The 12,870-nt window shown below is 39.6% G+C and overlaps 1 protein-coding gene and 2 long non-coding RNA genes across 3 annotated transcripts in view; 2 read left to right on the top strand and 1 right to left on the bottom strand.

Annotated features, from left to right (window-relative positions):
* The window catches only part of clic1 (chloride intracellular channel 1), a 31,351-nt gene that overhangs the window by 16,484 nt on the left and 1,997 nt on the right, over positions 1-12,870 (top strand). Inside the window, exon 5 of the mRNA XM_082186811.1 lies at positions 12,634-12,815. Coding sequence (XP_082042937.1) covers positions 12,634-12,815 — 182 coding nt within the window. The remainder of the gene's footprint in view (positions 1-12,633; positions 12,816-12,870) is intronic.
* LOC309511572 lies at positions 4,654-12,627 on the bottom strand. The gene is made up of 2 exons (XR_014210683.1): positions 12,482-12,627; positions 4,654-5,727 (listed from the first exon to the last, which is right to left on the bottom strand). It is a non-coding gene; the product is annotated as an uncharacterized lncRNA (long non-coding RNA).
* LOC309511606 lies at positions 5,763-12,455 on the top strand. The gene is made up of 2 exons (XR_014210717.1): positions 5,763-11,571; positions 11,910-12,455. It is a non-coding gene; the product is annotated as an uncharacterized lncRNA (long non-coding RNA).

Here is a 12,870-nt window from a genome sequence, read left to right as displayed (position 1 = left end):
GCACCAGGAAAGCAGTGACTGTGCACCTTAGTTTTACCTAATGTAGCGTGTACGTGCCGAACGATGGAATCGCCGATGATCACAGCATCGCGTACTGTTTCGCGAAGAGGGGAGAAGCGGTTTTGTGTGGATAACTCGAAAACCGGGAGGGTCGGAGAAAGTCTTGGTCTAAACCTGACTCGCGTCTTCCGCTGCGGAACCACCCAGGCTTCGTGGTGGCGTGTTGGAGCCGGAGTGAACGAGACCATGGCTGATCGCGACCGATGCTGAGGAACGCACGGAGTAGACGAGGTCGGAGTCAGCGGGTTAGTAACGTTAAACACTGATTTGTGTGCATCGGCGCGTGATGTTTCAAGAGCTTAACACCGGTCTCTCAGCTCGGCCTGTCTCAATAAAAGGTCGTGGATCTGTTTCTCAACAGCTTCCAGCTCAGACTGCAGTGCGTGCAGCTCAAATGTGTCCTCACCTGCACCAAAAGGTAGACTACTTACATCTGATATATTCGCCATTTTAACAGATGGACAGTGAGTTAGCAACGAAGCTACCAGTGATGCTATCAATATTAATACTAATTTATGACTGAAGTCTTGGATATAATCCGTTTTTTTTTTTTTTTTTGTGGTAGGGGTGTAGAGTAGACGCACGATAGGCGAAAAAAAATGTTTGTTTGTAAGTGAGTGTGGAGAAGACGCGTTCAGCCGTGATCCACGGACGTAACCTTTAAGAGTATCCGGCGTTGGATCATTAGGATACATACCAAAAACTTTTAAGCTGGCTATGATTAAACCACTTGTTAAAAAAACTTAACTTGATTCTACAAAATTAGTCAATTACAGGCCGATCTCGAATCTGTCTTTTCTGTCAAAGATACTAGAAAAGGCTTTTCAGTCAGGATTTAGACCGTACCATAGTACTGAGACAGCTCTCATTAGAGTCACAAATGATTTGCTCTTATCATCCGATCGTGGTTGTATCTCTCTATTAGTGTTACTCGATCTTAGTGCTGCATTTGATACTATCGACCACAACATTCTTTTAAATAGACTCGAAAATTATGTTGGCATTAGTGGAATTGCATTAGCATGGTTTAAATCAGTGTTACTCATTGCGCGGCTCGCGAGACTCATGCGGCTCGCCAAGCTTTAATTTGTGGCTCGCATGGCGGTAAATAATACGGTGATATGATAATGCATTCACTACAGATGTTTCATAAAAACATTAATAAAGTAGGGCTTTAACATAACCCTTTAAAAACTCAAAGTGCCAGCTCTATTACAAATAATTTCGATCGGATTGAAAGGGGTGGTTTATCGAGAGAACATGAAAAAACTTGATCGACTGAAAACCGAAACTGAAAGGACGACGTATGACGCGCTGAACGAGCTGTTCTCCTGATGAATAAAGTGTGTGAAGTGAAGTGAAGTGTGAAGTGAAGCAGGACAACGGCTCACCAGTCCTTGTTTCAGATTATCATACAGACGACTGGTTTTGGGCATTTCTACTGCATGATAAATACAAACAGCACGGCACAACGGTTCATATGTTCATATTCCGATTTGAATCTTTTGACTTATAAACACGCACATCAACCCGATCATGTATCACATCACGATGTTTAGCGTTCATGTAAACTACAATACATTCAGATTCATCAATCGAAATGAATTCAGTCCGATTGAAACAAAAGTTGTGCATGTAAACATATCCAGTCTCTGCGGAGTTGCCCTGCATGTGCTCTTGGATGGTTAGACAGGCCTACAAGATGGGCTAATGTAGAAAAAAAAAATACTTAAGGTGATTCTGGGATGAATATTTTCTGGAAATCCTGCTTTTTTTTTTTTTTTTTTTCATTAAAGAAAATCATCTTGTCTCAGTTACAAATTTGACTGATACATCATAAATAATGGTTGTTTTTTTTCACCCTTTTGTATTTATTGCATTGCATATTGTATGTTCAGGGGTGACAGATTGATAGGCAAACATGGTATTTATGACTGGATGTAACTTTTTATACTTTGCGGTAAAATGGCTCTCCTACTGACTTTGTCCTATCAGTGCGGCTCTCATGAAAAAAATAGTGAAGACCACTGGTTTAAATCATACTTATCTGACCGTTATCAGTTTGTAGCAGTAAATGAAGAGATGCCTTATCGATCAAAAGTTCAGTATGGCGTACCTCAAGGCTCAGTGCTAAGGCCTTTGTTGTTCATTCTGTACATGCTACTCTTAGGAGATATCATTAGGAAGCATGGTATTAGTTTTGCAGTTTTCTGATGATACTCAGCTCTATATTTCTTCACGCCCTGACGAAACTTACCAATTCACAAAATTAACGGAATGCATAGTTGATATAAAAAACTGGATGACTAGTAATTTCCTACTACTTAATTCTGAAAAAACAGAGATTCTAATTATTGGACAAAAAACGTACTCACGTAACAACCTAGAATGCTGTCTAACACTTGATGGCTGCTCTGTCAAGTCTTCGTCGTTGGTTAGGAACCTGGGTGTGCTCTTTGAAAAAGTCACATGTCTAGTATCTGTAAAACCAAATTTTTCCATCTTAAAAATATATCTAAATTACGTCATATGCTCTCAATTACCCCTTTTCCACCAAGGCAGTGCTGGTGCCGGTTCGGAGCCGGTGCCTACTCGCGAACCAGTTCTTTGTGTTTCGACAGGCAAAGAACCGGTTCTCGGCCAGGAAAATTGGTTCCAAAGCGGCACCAACTCTTTGCTGGACTAGAACCGTTCTTTTACCACGTCATGCTTACGTCGGGGGCTGGGGGCGGGGTTATTGTCAAACTTCTTCTCGAACGTAACCTCCGTCTATAGTAATCCAGACGAGCAGCACAAATGTGTTCTAAAAGTCTTCTTCTGACCCCAATATAGGATCACAAAGCCAGGAGAAACATTTTCAGAAAGACGATGTAGTCCGCCATTGTAATTGTTATGCTTGAAGTTGGCGCAAGCTGGGAAAGCTAAGACATATGGCAACGTACACAGTGACGTAACAACGTCGTTCGCTGGGCTCTCTAGTCAGTGGAAAAACAAACAGGTTCTGAGAAGGTTCGCAAGTTGAACCAACTTTGAACCAGCACCAGTTCCTAACCAGTTCTTTTTTGGTGGAAAAGGGGTTAATGACAAATGCGGAACAATTAGTTCATGGATTCATGACATCAAGGCTAGATTATTGTTATGCTATTATGGGTGGTTGCCCTGCATGCTTAATAAACAATCTACAGCTGACAAACATATCAGCCCGATTCTGACAACACTGCATTGGCTCCCTATTAAACATCGTATACATTTTAAAATATTGCTGATTACTTGCCAGTTGATAATACCTAATATCAAAATCGACTGCTAGCGGTAGATAATTTCCCTATTTAGCACCAAAACTTTGGAACAGTCTTCCTAACATTGTCTGGGAAGCAGACACACTCTATCAGTTCAAATCTAGACTAAAAACACATCCCTTTGACCTAGCATACACATAACACATTATAGACTTCTATAAGTCAATGTTAGGCTGCATAGATTAGGTCAACCAGAACCGGGAACACTTCCCATAAATCCTGATGTACTTGTTACATCATAAGAAGGATGGCATCTACGCTAATATTAGTTTCTCTTTTTATCCTGAGGTTTACCGCAGTCCGCCAGATCCAGGCCGTATCCAGATCTGATGAAGGACCTGCACCTGAACCCAACGACAACGCAGTCCTGAAGTGTCAACTAGTCTCTCCCCTTTGAAGGCCTCCTTCCCTTCCATTTACCACTGTACAGATAAAACGTTGTCGGGATAATTCAGTTTCACGCAGAAGCGATAAATAATTATTTATTCAAATGTTTTAAAGGAGAACTCTGTAACTCTAGCGAACTCTAGTCACTTCTTCGCTGATTTTCCCTTTTGTTGTCGCATGTTTTCCCCACGAGCTCCCCCTACAGCTGTGGGGGGGCGTATATTTCACAACACAGTCGTAAAAAACTCACTTGCGGCGGCCTCCTCCCCCTCTCTACCGCTGCTCATGTGCGTTTGTTTTGATCGGAGCAAGCCAACTGTATCGTGTGGAACTATGTCTACCGAGGTGAGTAATCTGGTAATACATCATACATGCGTGTGTGTTTATGTCGAATTGCCGTAAAGCAATTTGTGTTTCGCGCTCGTTCTCGTTCTAGTTCTCGCTTCTCACGAGACTTCCAATTTCACTTTGCCGGGACGGCAGTGCGCAAGTTGCAAGGTTGGTTTTCCGCCTGGGAACGCTGGGGGGAGCGGGGAAAGTCACCAATATCACCAGAACAGGTTGTTTAACCATCCAAATGATTTCTAGACAGTTTTATTAAGTTAAAAAAGTTACCAAGTTCTCCTTTAAGGCCAGACAATTAGTCTGTTGAGGTTTGGTTTGTAAAGAAGGACTACACGCCTGCGCACATATATATTCAAACGCGCACACCTATAGACTAAACACATGATGCGCATGTGCACTCCGTCAGCGTTTTCACGGGTTTGCGTTTTTGAGGTTTGCACAGAGATAACCTTTTTTTTTTTTTTTTTTTTTTGGCTTGCACTTTTGAATCTATTTCAAGGTTTGCGTTCTCGAGCCACCAGGCACTGTTTTGTGCGTATGAGAAGGCCAGAGCGCGTTGAGATTTTTCCGTTAGAACGGTGTCGTGTTAGCGGCCCCTAAGTTAATAACTAATGATCTTTGCAACTAAAGTGAATCAATCAATCAATCAAAAATAACTTTAGCTGGACAATAACTTTATTCTAGAGCTGCTGTAAAGCCATAACAATCTCTGTCACTGTAATTTCCTATTATCACTGTAAAGATGCTTTGAAACAATCTATGTTGTTAAAAGCGCTATATAAATGAAGGTGACTTGACTTTTTAGTTTCACTCTCTTGCTTTCTTCAGTTGTAGTGAGTGAGTGTAATAGCGTGCAAGCTAATGGTTCGATTGGAGTTTTGAGATTGATTGTGTTTCATCATGCCCCATTTTCTGTGTTTAATGTGGACAAATTTCGTGTCGCTGGAACCATGTCACATTTTACCTGATAAGGCCTGTTCACACCAAGAAGAATGTTTGGTGCAAAAATTTGATGAGATAAAAATTTGAATTTGAATGAACAACAGGTTATGTTCAGACCAATACAAACATTAACACGCCGACAATGCAGCAATGTTCTAATCTCATTTCCATCGCACTGCGAAGAAAACTGGCCAACCAATAAGAATCAACTTGGTGATGCTCACAAACAGACTGTTTCAGTGACAGTGAATAGCAGAGGAAGTATCCAGACCCAACTCTCTTTCTCCTATACTCTTGTACTTGTTTGATAAACAACATAGCGAGAGAGAAAAAAATGTAATAGCTGTTTGAAAACATGTAAATGCTGTTTGATTTTGTTTCTTCTCTGTGACAACCAGGTGTCAGAAATGCAACATTTTATTGCAACGTTATGAACAATGAACACATAAAGGAAATTATACAAATATCAATCATAGCAAATCAAATACTGAGACAAACTTTAAAAACAAAGAAAAAAATGCAAATAGTGTATATTAGTCATATTATCCCTCTGTTTTCTGCTGTATCTGCGCTATCTACTGTAAGAGACTAAAATTGCATTTTCCGCTTTGGTCTAAACAGACAAATCGCATGTAAAATTCAGGCCAAACTTGTGTGCTGGTGTGAACAAGTCACTGTGGATACCAAATAGCACCTGTATCCAGTGGTGGAAAGTAACTATTACAAATACTTTCGTTACAGTACGAGTAGATTTTTTTATTTTTTCAACTTTCTTGAGTATAATTAAATTGTGGTACTTTTACTTTTACTTGAGTAGAATTAAAATAAAGTATTCAACTTCGCTACATTTATTTTTCACCAAAAGTACAGAGTACTTTACAAAGGTGCCGACGAAGCAACAGAGCGAGCTTACATTTCACAAACACTTTTCAAACGACTGCGTGTGCGCGCGGTGGAGGCTGAGCCCTGCGCTTCAGCCAATAACCAACAGAACGACAGTTCTGAAGCGCTTCATCCAATAACAGACAGGTCTGACTCGGGTGCAAAACCAATCAAAACTTCCATTTCAGCTGGGGGGCGGGGCGTTCAAACCGCGCTTTGACATTCAATCACTGGCGCTCGTGTTTAGAATCCGTATTGCTAACGTTTCAATATTTGATTTAATATAAGTGAGCTATGCTCATATTCTGATTTTAAAATGTAATTATGGCAACTCCTGAAATGGGTCATCCCATTGATATTACCAGAGCATTGAGCAGTTGAAGTAAATAACAAACTCGGACTTATTGCTTGGACGGAGCATGAACAATGTAAGTGTCTTGAAAACATTAACACAGTTCAACTGAAAGGTAAAGCTCGCCCTCTTTAACAATACAGTTAAACTAAATGTACGAAGCAAACTTTGTACAAAGCTGAAAAACCCTCAACAACAGTGAAATAAGATCGCATGATTTGTCTGTCAATCAGATGCATGTAAAAGCAATAGTAGGCTCCCAGCACATTTTCGGTAGAACGAAAAAAAAGAGCATTTAATTTAATGTTAACCATAACTTACCCCACTTAATTTTTTCTTTTTTTCTTTTCTTTTTTTTTTTACTGGCACTTTTTTATTCATACTACATCTGTCTTTTTTACCAGACCTTTCACTTAACCTTCTTTGCTTTCAATTATGAAATTATTCAAATAAAAACATTCAAATGATCTTACCTGGACTTACTTTTAAAGATTAGTAATAAAACATTTTCTCTTGACAACAGGGAAAGCTAGTATGTTTGCTTAGCATACCGTCAAAAACAACAATTTATGAGTTTAATATCATGTTTTGCTTCAAAAATCAAAATGACTTGAAATTTCTTCTGTGGATTCATGTGTGAGAATATATTATTTCATTAAATTCTATAATACAGGCTATGTTGATTAGCATTGCATTAATGGGTTAGTTCACCCAAAAATGAAAATTAGCCCATGATTTACTCAGGCATGGCAAGGCAAGGCAAGTTTATTTATATAGCACATTTCATACACAATGGCAATTCAAAGTGCTTTACATAGAAGAAATTAAAATAATAAAAAGAAATAAGAATAATTAAGACAGTTTAGAAAAATAAAATAAAATACAGTACTTTTAAAAATAAAAAAGAATGTTATTATAGATCTTTCCTTCAAAGGATTCCCTTAAATCTTTCAACCATCTTTTAACCTTCAATCTTCTTACGACTTCCATCTATCAACTTTCCTTTAACTTTCTTTTCTCCCTCATTTACTCACACGTTCTTTTCACTTTCTTTAGCACTGCGTTCACATTCTTTCTCAGACGAAAACTTTAATATCGTCATTTAAATACTGTTCTACTTTCAAACCCAAATTAATACACGTCACTTTCACATTATCACTTTCTTTTACACCTTCTGAGTGGGCATTTACAGTTTCGGGCTAAATGCCCTGCTGACATAGGAGAAATTAAAATAATTAAAAGAAATGAGAATAATTAAAACAGTTTAGAAAAATAAAATAAAATACAGTACAGTACAAACAGTCGGACGAACAGCGGCACAGTGCTCATTCAGTAAATGCACAGCTAAACAGAAGTGTTTTGAGTCTGGATTTGAATGTGACCACTGTAGGAGCACATCTGATCTCTTCTGGAAGCTGGTTCCAGCTGTGGCTGGCATAATAGCTAAAAGCAGACTCGCCATGTTTAGAGTGAACCCTTGGTATTTCTAGCTGATATGATCCTAATGATCTGAGTGATCTGTTGGGTTTATATTCAGTGAGCATATCTGCAATGTATTGAGGTCCTAGGCCATTGAATGATTTATATACCAGTAGTAATACTTTAAAATCAATCCTAAATCTAACTGGGAGCCAGTGTAAAGACCTGAGGACTGGTGTGATATGTTCATATTTTCTGGTTCTGCTCAGAATCCTAGCGGCAGCGTTCTGTATGAGCTGCAACTGTCTTATGGTCTTTTTGGAAAGGCCAGTGAGGAGTCCATTACAATAATCCACCCTGCTGGTGATGAAAGCATGCACAAGTTTCTCTAAGTCTTGTCTGGAAACAAAGCATCTAATTCTTGCAATATTTTTGAGATGATAGTATGCTGATTTAGTTATTGCTTTGACATGACTACTGAAACTAAGGTATGACTCTAGTGTCACACCAAGATTCCTGACTTGATGTTTAGTTGTTTGACCCCTAGAGTGAAGGTATGCGTTCACCTTGAGAACTTCATCTTTGTTTCCAAACGCAATAACTTCAGTTTTGTCTTTGTTTAATTGAAGAAAGTTTTGACACATCCAACTGTTGACTTCGTCAATGCATCGGCACAGGGAGTCAATGGGGCTGTAATCATTGGGCGATAGGGCTAAGTACAGCTGTGTGTCGTCTGCATAGCTGTGGTAAGCAATTTGGTTATTTCTCATTATTTGGCTCATTGGGAGCATATACAGGTTGAACAGGAGTGGCGCAATAATTGAGCCTTGAGGGACTCCGCATGTCATGGATGTCCACTCAGACTTATGGTCTCCTATACTAACATAATAACCTCTCCCATCTAAGTATGACCTGAACCATTTTAGGACTATCCCAGAAAGCCCCACCCAGTTTTCCAGCCTGTCAAGAAGTATGTTATGATCGACAGTGTCAAATGCAGCACTGAGGTCGAGTAGTACCAGCACTGATAATTTTCCTGAATCAGTATTTAAGCGAATATCGTTTATTATCTTTATGAGCGCTGTCTCTGTGCTGTGGTGCGGTCGGAAACCAGATTGAAAATTGTCAAAGTATCCATTCGAGCTTAAGAATTTGTTCAGCTGATTGAAGACAACTTTTTCAATGATCTTGCCTATGAAAGGAAGATTTGAGATCGGTCTATAATTGCTTAATATGGTATTATCCAGATTGCTCTTTTTCAGGAGGGGCTTGACAACTGCAGTTTTCAGGGAGTTTGGAAAACTCCCAGAGAGAAGTGAGGCATTTACCACTTCTAGAAGATCTGCTTCTAAACTGTTTAGCACACTTTTGAAAAAAGATGTGGGAAGTGTGTCAAGGGCGCATGTTGATGTTTTAAGGTGTTGTACGGTTTCTTCCAAAATTTTGCCATCAATTTCTTTGAAGTCAGACATAGTAACTACTTTCTCAGGCGGTCTGATCTGTCTGACCCCAGCGCAACTCAAGGATGTGCTGATCACCTTTCTGATATTATTGATTTTCTCAGAGAAGAAAGAAGCAAACTCACTGCACTTGCTGTTTGAGAGCATTTCCAACGCATTCTCATCCTTGGGCGTCATAATACTGACGCTTTTGACATTTCGTCTACATCGAACGCACATGGCACCCTTTAGCGTCAATATGAGACGCACAGAGCTTTGTTCGGTTATGGGTAGGTTTAGGTGTAGTGTAGGGATAGGATTAGACCGCTAGGAGGCGCCTTCTGGCCCATTTCTATCTGCGTCTCATATTGACGCTAAAGGGTGCCATGTGCGTTCGATGTAGACGAAATGTCAAAAGCGTCAATATATGACGCCTTGGGATGAGAACGGGCTGGCATTTCACTGGGAATCTGGCTTGGGGGGTTTGTCAGTCTCTCTACAGTAGCAAAAAGAGTGCGTGTGTTGTTTAAATTGCTGTTTATAATATTTGAGAAGTAAGTCTGTCTAGCTTTGCCTAGTTCCATATTGAAAGCATGCAGGCTGTCTTTGTAGATGTTATAATGGACTACTAGTTTTGTCTTCCACCACATGCGCTCTGCTTTTCTGCATTGTCTTTTCATATTTTGCACTGCTGTTGAGTTTCTCCAAGGTGCTTTTTGTCTGCCACTCTTCTTCCTGACTTTAACAGGAGCAATATCATCAATTATATTTTTAACTTTTGAGTTAAAAGAATCAAGGAGAAAATCAACAGAGTCAGCAGATAAGCTTGGTGTTAAGGATATAGCCTTCATAAATAGTACACTAGTGTTCTCATTTAAGCATCTCTTCTTGACAGACACAGATCTAGCTTCAGTGGCAGGAGAGATCAATATATCAAAGAAAATACAGAATATCAGACAGTGCTACATCCTTAATAACAATCGATGAAAGGTTTAGACCCTTACTGATAAGTAAATCTAGAGTGTGTCCATGATTGTGTGTGGGTCCATGTACATGCTGAGTCAGATCAAAAGTTTTTAAAACAGTTTTGATTTCTTTTGCCATATTGTTTTCTGCATTATCTATGTGAATGTTAAAATCTCCAGCAATGGCAAAACAGTCAGACTCTGAGGTAATTGTTGATAACAGTTCTGTAAAGTCCTCAGCAAAGGCTGGAGAATATTTTGGAGGCCTGTAAATAATGATAAGTGAAATGCGAGGAGCACCTTTTAACGCAGTACCCAGATATTCGAAAGACGGGTAATTCCCAAATGATATTTGCTTACATTGAATGATATCTTTAAAAAGAGCAGCTAGACCCCCACCTCTCTTAACAGCTCTGCAGACACTCATAAAAGTAAAGTTAGGAGGGGCTGTTTCATTGAGGATTGTTGCACTGCAGCTGTCTTCTAGCCAGGTTTCATTTAGAAACATAAAGTCCAGGTTGTTTGTGGTTATTAAGTCGTTGACTAGAAGTGATTTATTTTTAAGTGAGCGAATGTTTAAAAGTGCTAACTTAACAGTCTTACTTTTTGTCCCCACAGCAATCTTAGTAATAGGCACCAGATTAGTTGGGTTTGCTGTACGGCTATTGAAGGCCTTAGACTTTCTATCTTGTAATAGAACAGCAATAGAGAAAGATACAGGCACACTGGGTTCCCGCTTGTTCTGTAAACATTTGAGAAAGTTACTGTTATCATAGCAGGAACCCAAAACACATCACTGAGAGCTGGTATCAGTTGTTTTTGGTTCACCTCGAGCAGATGGAGGAGGGTGTGGGCCCTGGCGTTTTGGCCGAAGAGGCCGAAGAGCTCTCACAGGAGGAGGGGGCGGGCGAGCTCGGCGCGCAGGCTTCGGTGTTTGAGGTGCCTGACGTTTTTTGGTTGGTATCTGGGGGCTTGCAGCAAAAGAGTGGGATAGTCTGGTTCCAGCATGCACCAGTTCTTCCATTTTCTGTGAGAAGCACAGAAGTGGAGTTGCTGGCGAGAGGGAAAGAGTATCTGGTGAAAGGGGCTGTTGTTCAGGTGTTATCGGAGGCTGTAATATGCTGTCCTGGCTTCCCTGGCTGTTTTTTTTAAATATATTTTTTAATATAACTCACACATAATTAATATAAATGTCCTGGCTCCTCCAAGTTTTATGATGGCAGTGAATGGCTGGAAAAAAATTAAAACCCAAAAAAGTGCATCCATTCATGATAAAAAAAAAAAAATACTCCACATGGCTCCAGTGGGTTAATAAAGGCCTTCGGAAGCGAAGCCATGGGTTTTTGAAAAATACCCATATTTATAACTTTATAATCTAAAATAACTAGCTTCCGCCAGACGATCGTACGCATACTACGCAAATTGACTTGCGCCACAAGAGTAATCTGTGACACATGTATGATGTAGAATGTAGGAGTATCGTAAGCTTAGACGCCTCTCGTGGTTTAAACAAATAGGGCTGTGCAACAAACTGAAGTTCCTCTTCTATAATATATATACGTTGTGCGTCGAGTCAGGGGTTAGTCTTCCACCGTAAATCGATGCGTATGGTCGGTCGTCTGGCTGAAGCTAGTTATTTTAGATTATAAAGTTATAAATATGGGTATTTTCCTTACACAAACACATGGCTTCACTTCAGAAGGCCTTTATTAACCCCCTGGAGTAAAAGTGGAGCACTTTTATCATGGATGGGTGCACTTTTTTGAGCTTCAAATTTTCTCTAGCCATTCACTGCCATTATATAGCTTGGAAGAGCCAGGACATTTTTTAATATAACTCTGATTGTGTTCATCTGAAAGAAGAATGTCATATACACCTAGGATGGCTTGAGGGTGAATAAATCAGGGGCTAATTTTCCTTTTTTGGTGAACTATCCCTTTAAAGACATACATCATTCTTATGAAAATACCTAAGATATCGCTATCATGTGTTTGTCTTCATGTTTCTTCAGTCAAATGTCTCTATTTGCATGTTATTATATCCATATTGGCATTTCCTGAAACATCATAAGTGAATCACTTCTATGAATCTCACTTGTGGACTTTGTGCGCGGGGGATGAATCCGTACTGGGCTTCCAGTATGAATGAAACAGAATTGACATGAGAGTGTTTAGCGCTCCATATCGCTATCATCTCCCCATTTTGGGTAAAAATAGAAAAATAATACTAAAGTACTTTGTAACGTAGTTACTTGAGTAGTTTTTAAGCAAACTACTTATTTACTCTTACTTGAGTCATATTATTTTTCAGTACTTCTACTTGTAGAAATTATTACTTAAGTAGCAATACTTTTACTTAAGTACAATTATTTAGTACTCTTTCCACCACTGCCTGTATCTGACTAGCAATGACACAAAGAAAATTATGGTTTTATAAGCTTTTGTGTGTATTAGCTATTTAAAGTGTGAGAAAAGCCCCCTTTCAATAGGAAATCCATCAACGCAGAAAAGGTAATTGTTTTTAAATGAAGTTTCTTTGTGCAGATCTGGAGAAGGGTTTACTGAAGGCCCTGAAGAAGTTGGATGACTATCTGAGCTCTCCTCTACCGGATGAGATAGATGAGAACAGTGCTGATGATGTCACTTCCTCCACCCGCCCCTTCCTCGATGGTCAGGAGTTCACTCTGGCCGACTGCAACCTGCTGCCCAAGCTACACATCGTCAAAGTGAGACAGACACTCAACGGACTGATCCTTAAAAGAGTTTCAGAATCAAATGCTT

Source organism: Leuciscus leuciscus (assembly GCF_965113295.1).
Source record: "Leuciscus leuciscus genome assembly, chromosome: 12".
In the NCBI taxonomy this organism is placed as follows: domain Eukaryota; kingdom Metazoa; phylum Chordata; class Actinopteri; order Cypriniformes; family Leuciscidae; genus Leuciscus; species Leuciscus leuciscus.
Note: the sequence above shows the minus strand (reverse complement) of the source record. Positions and strands in the feature narration are given on the sequence as shown.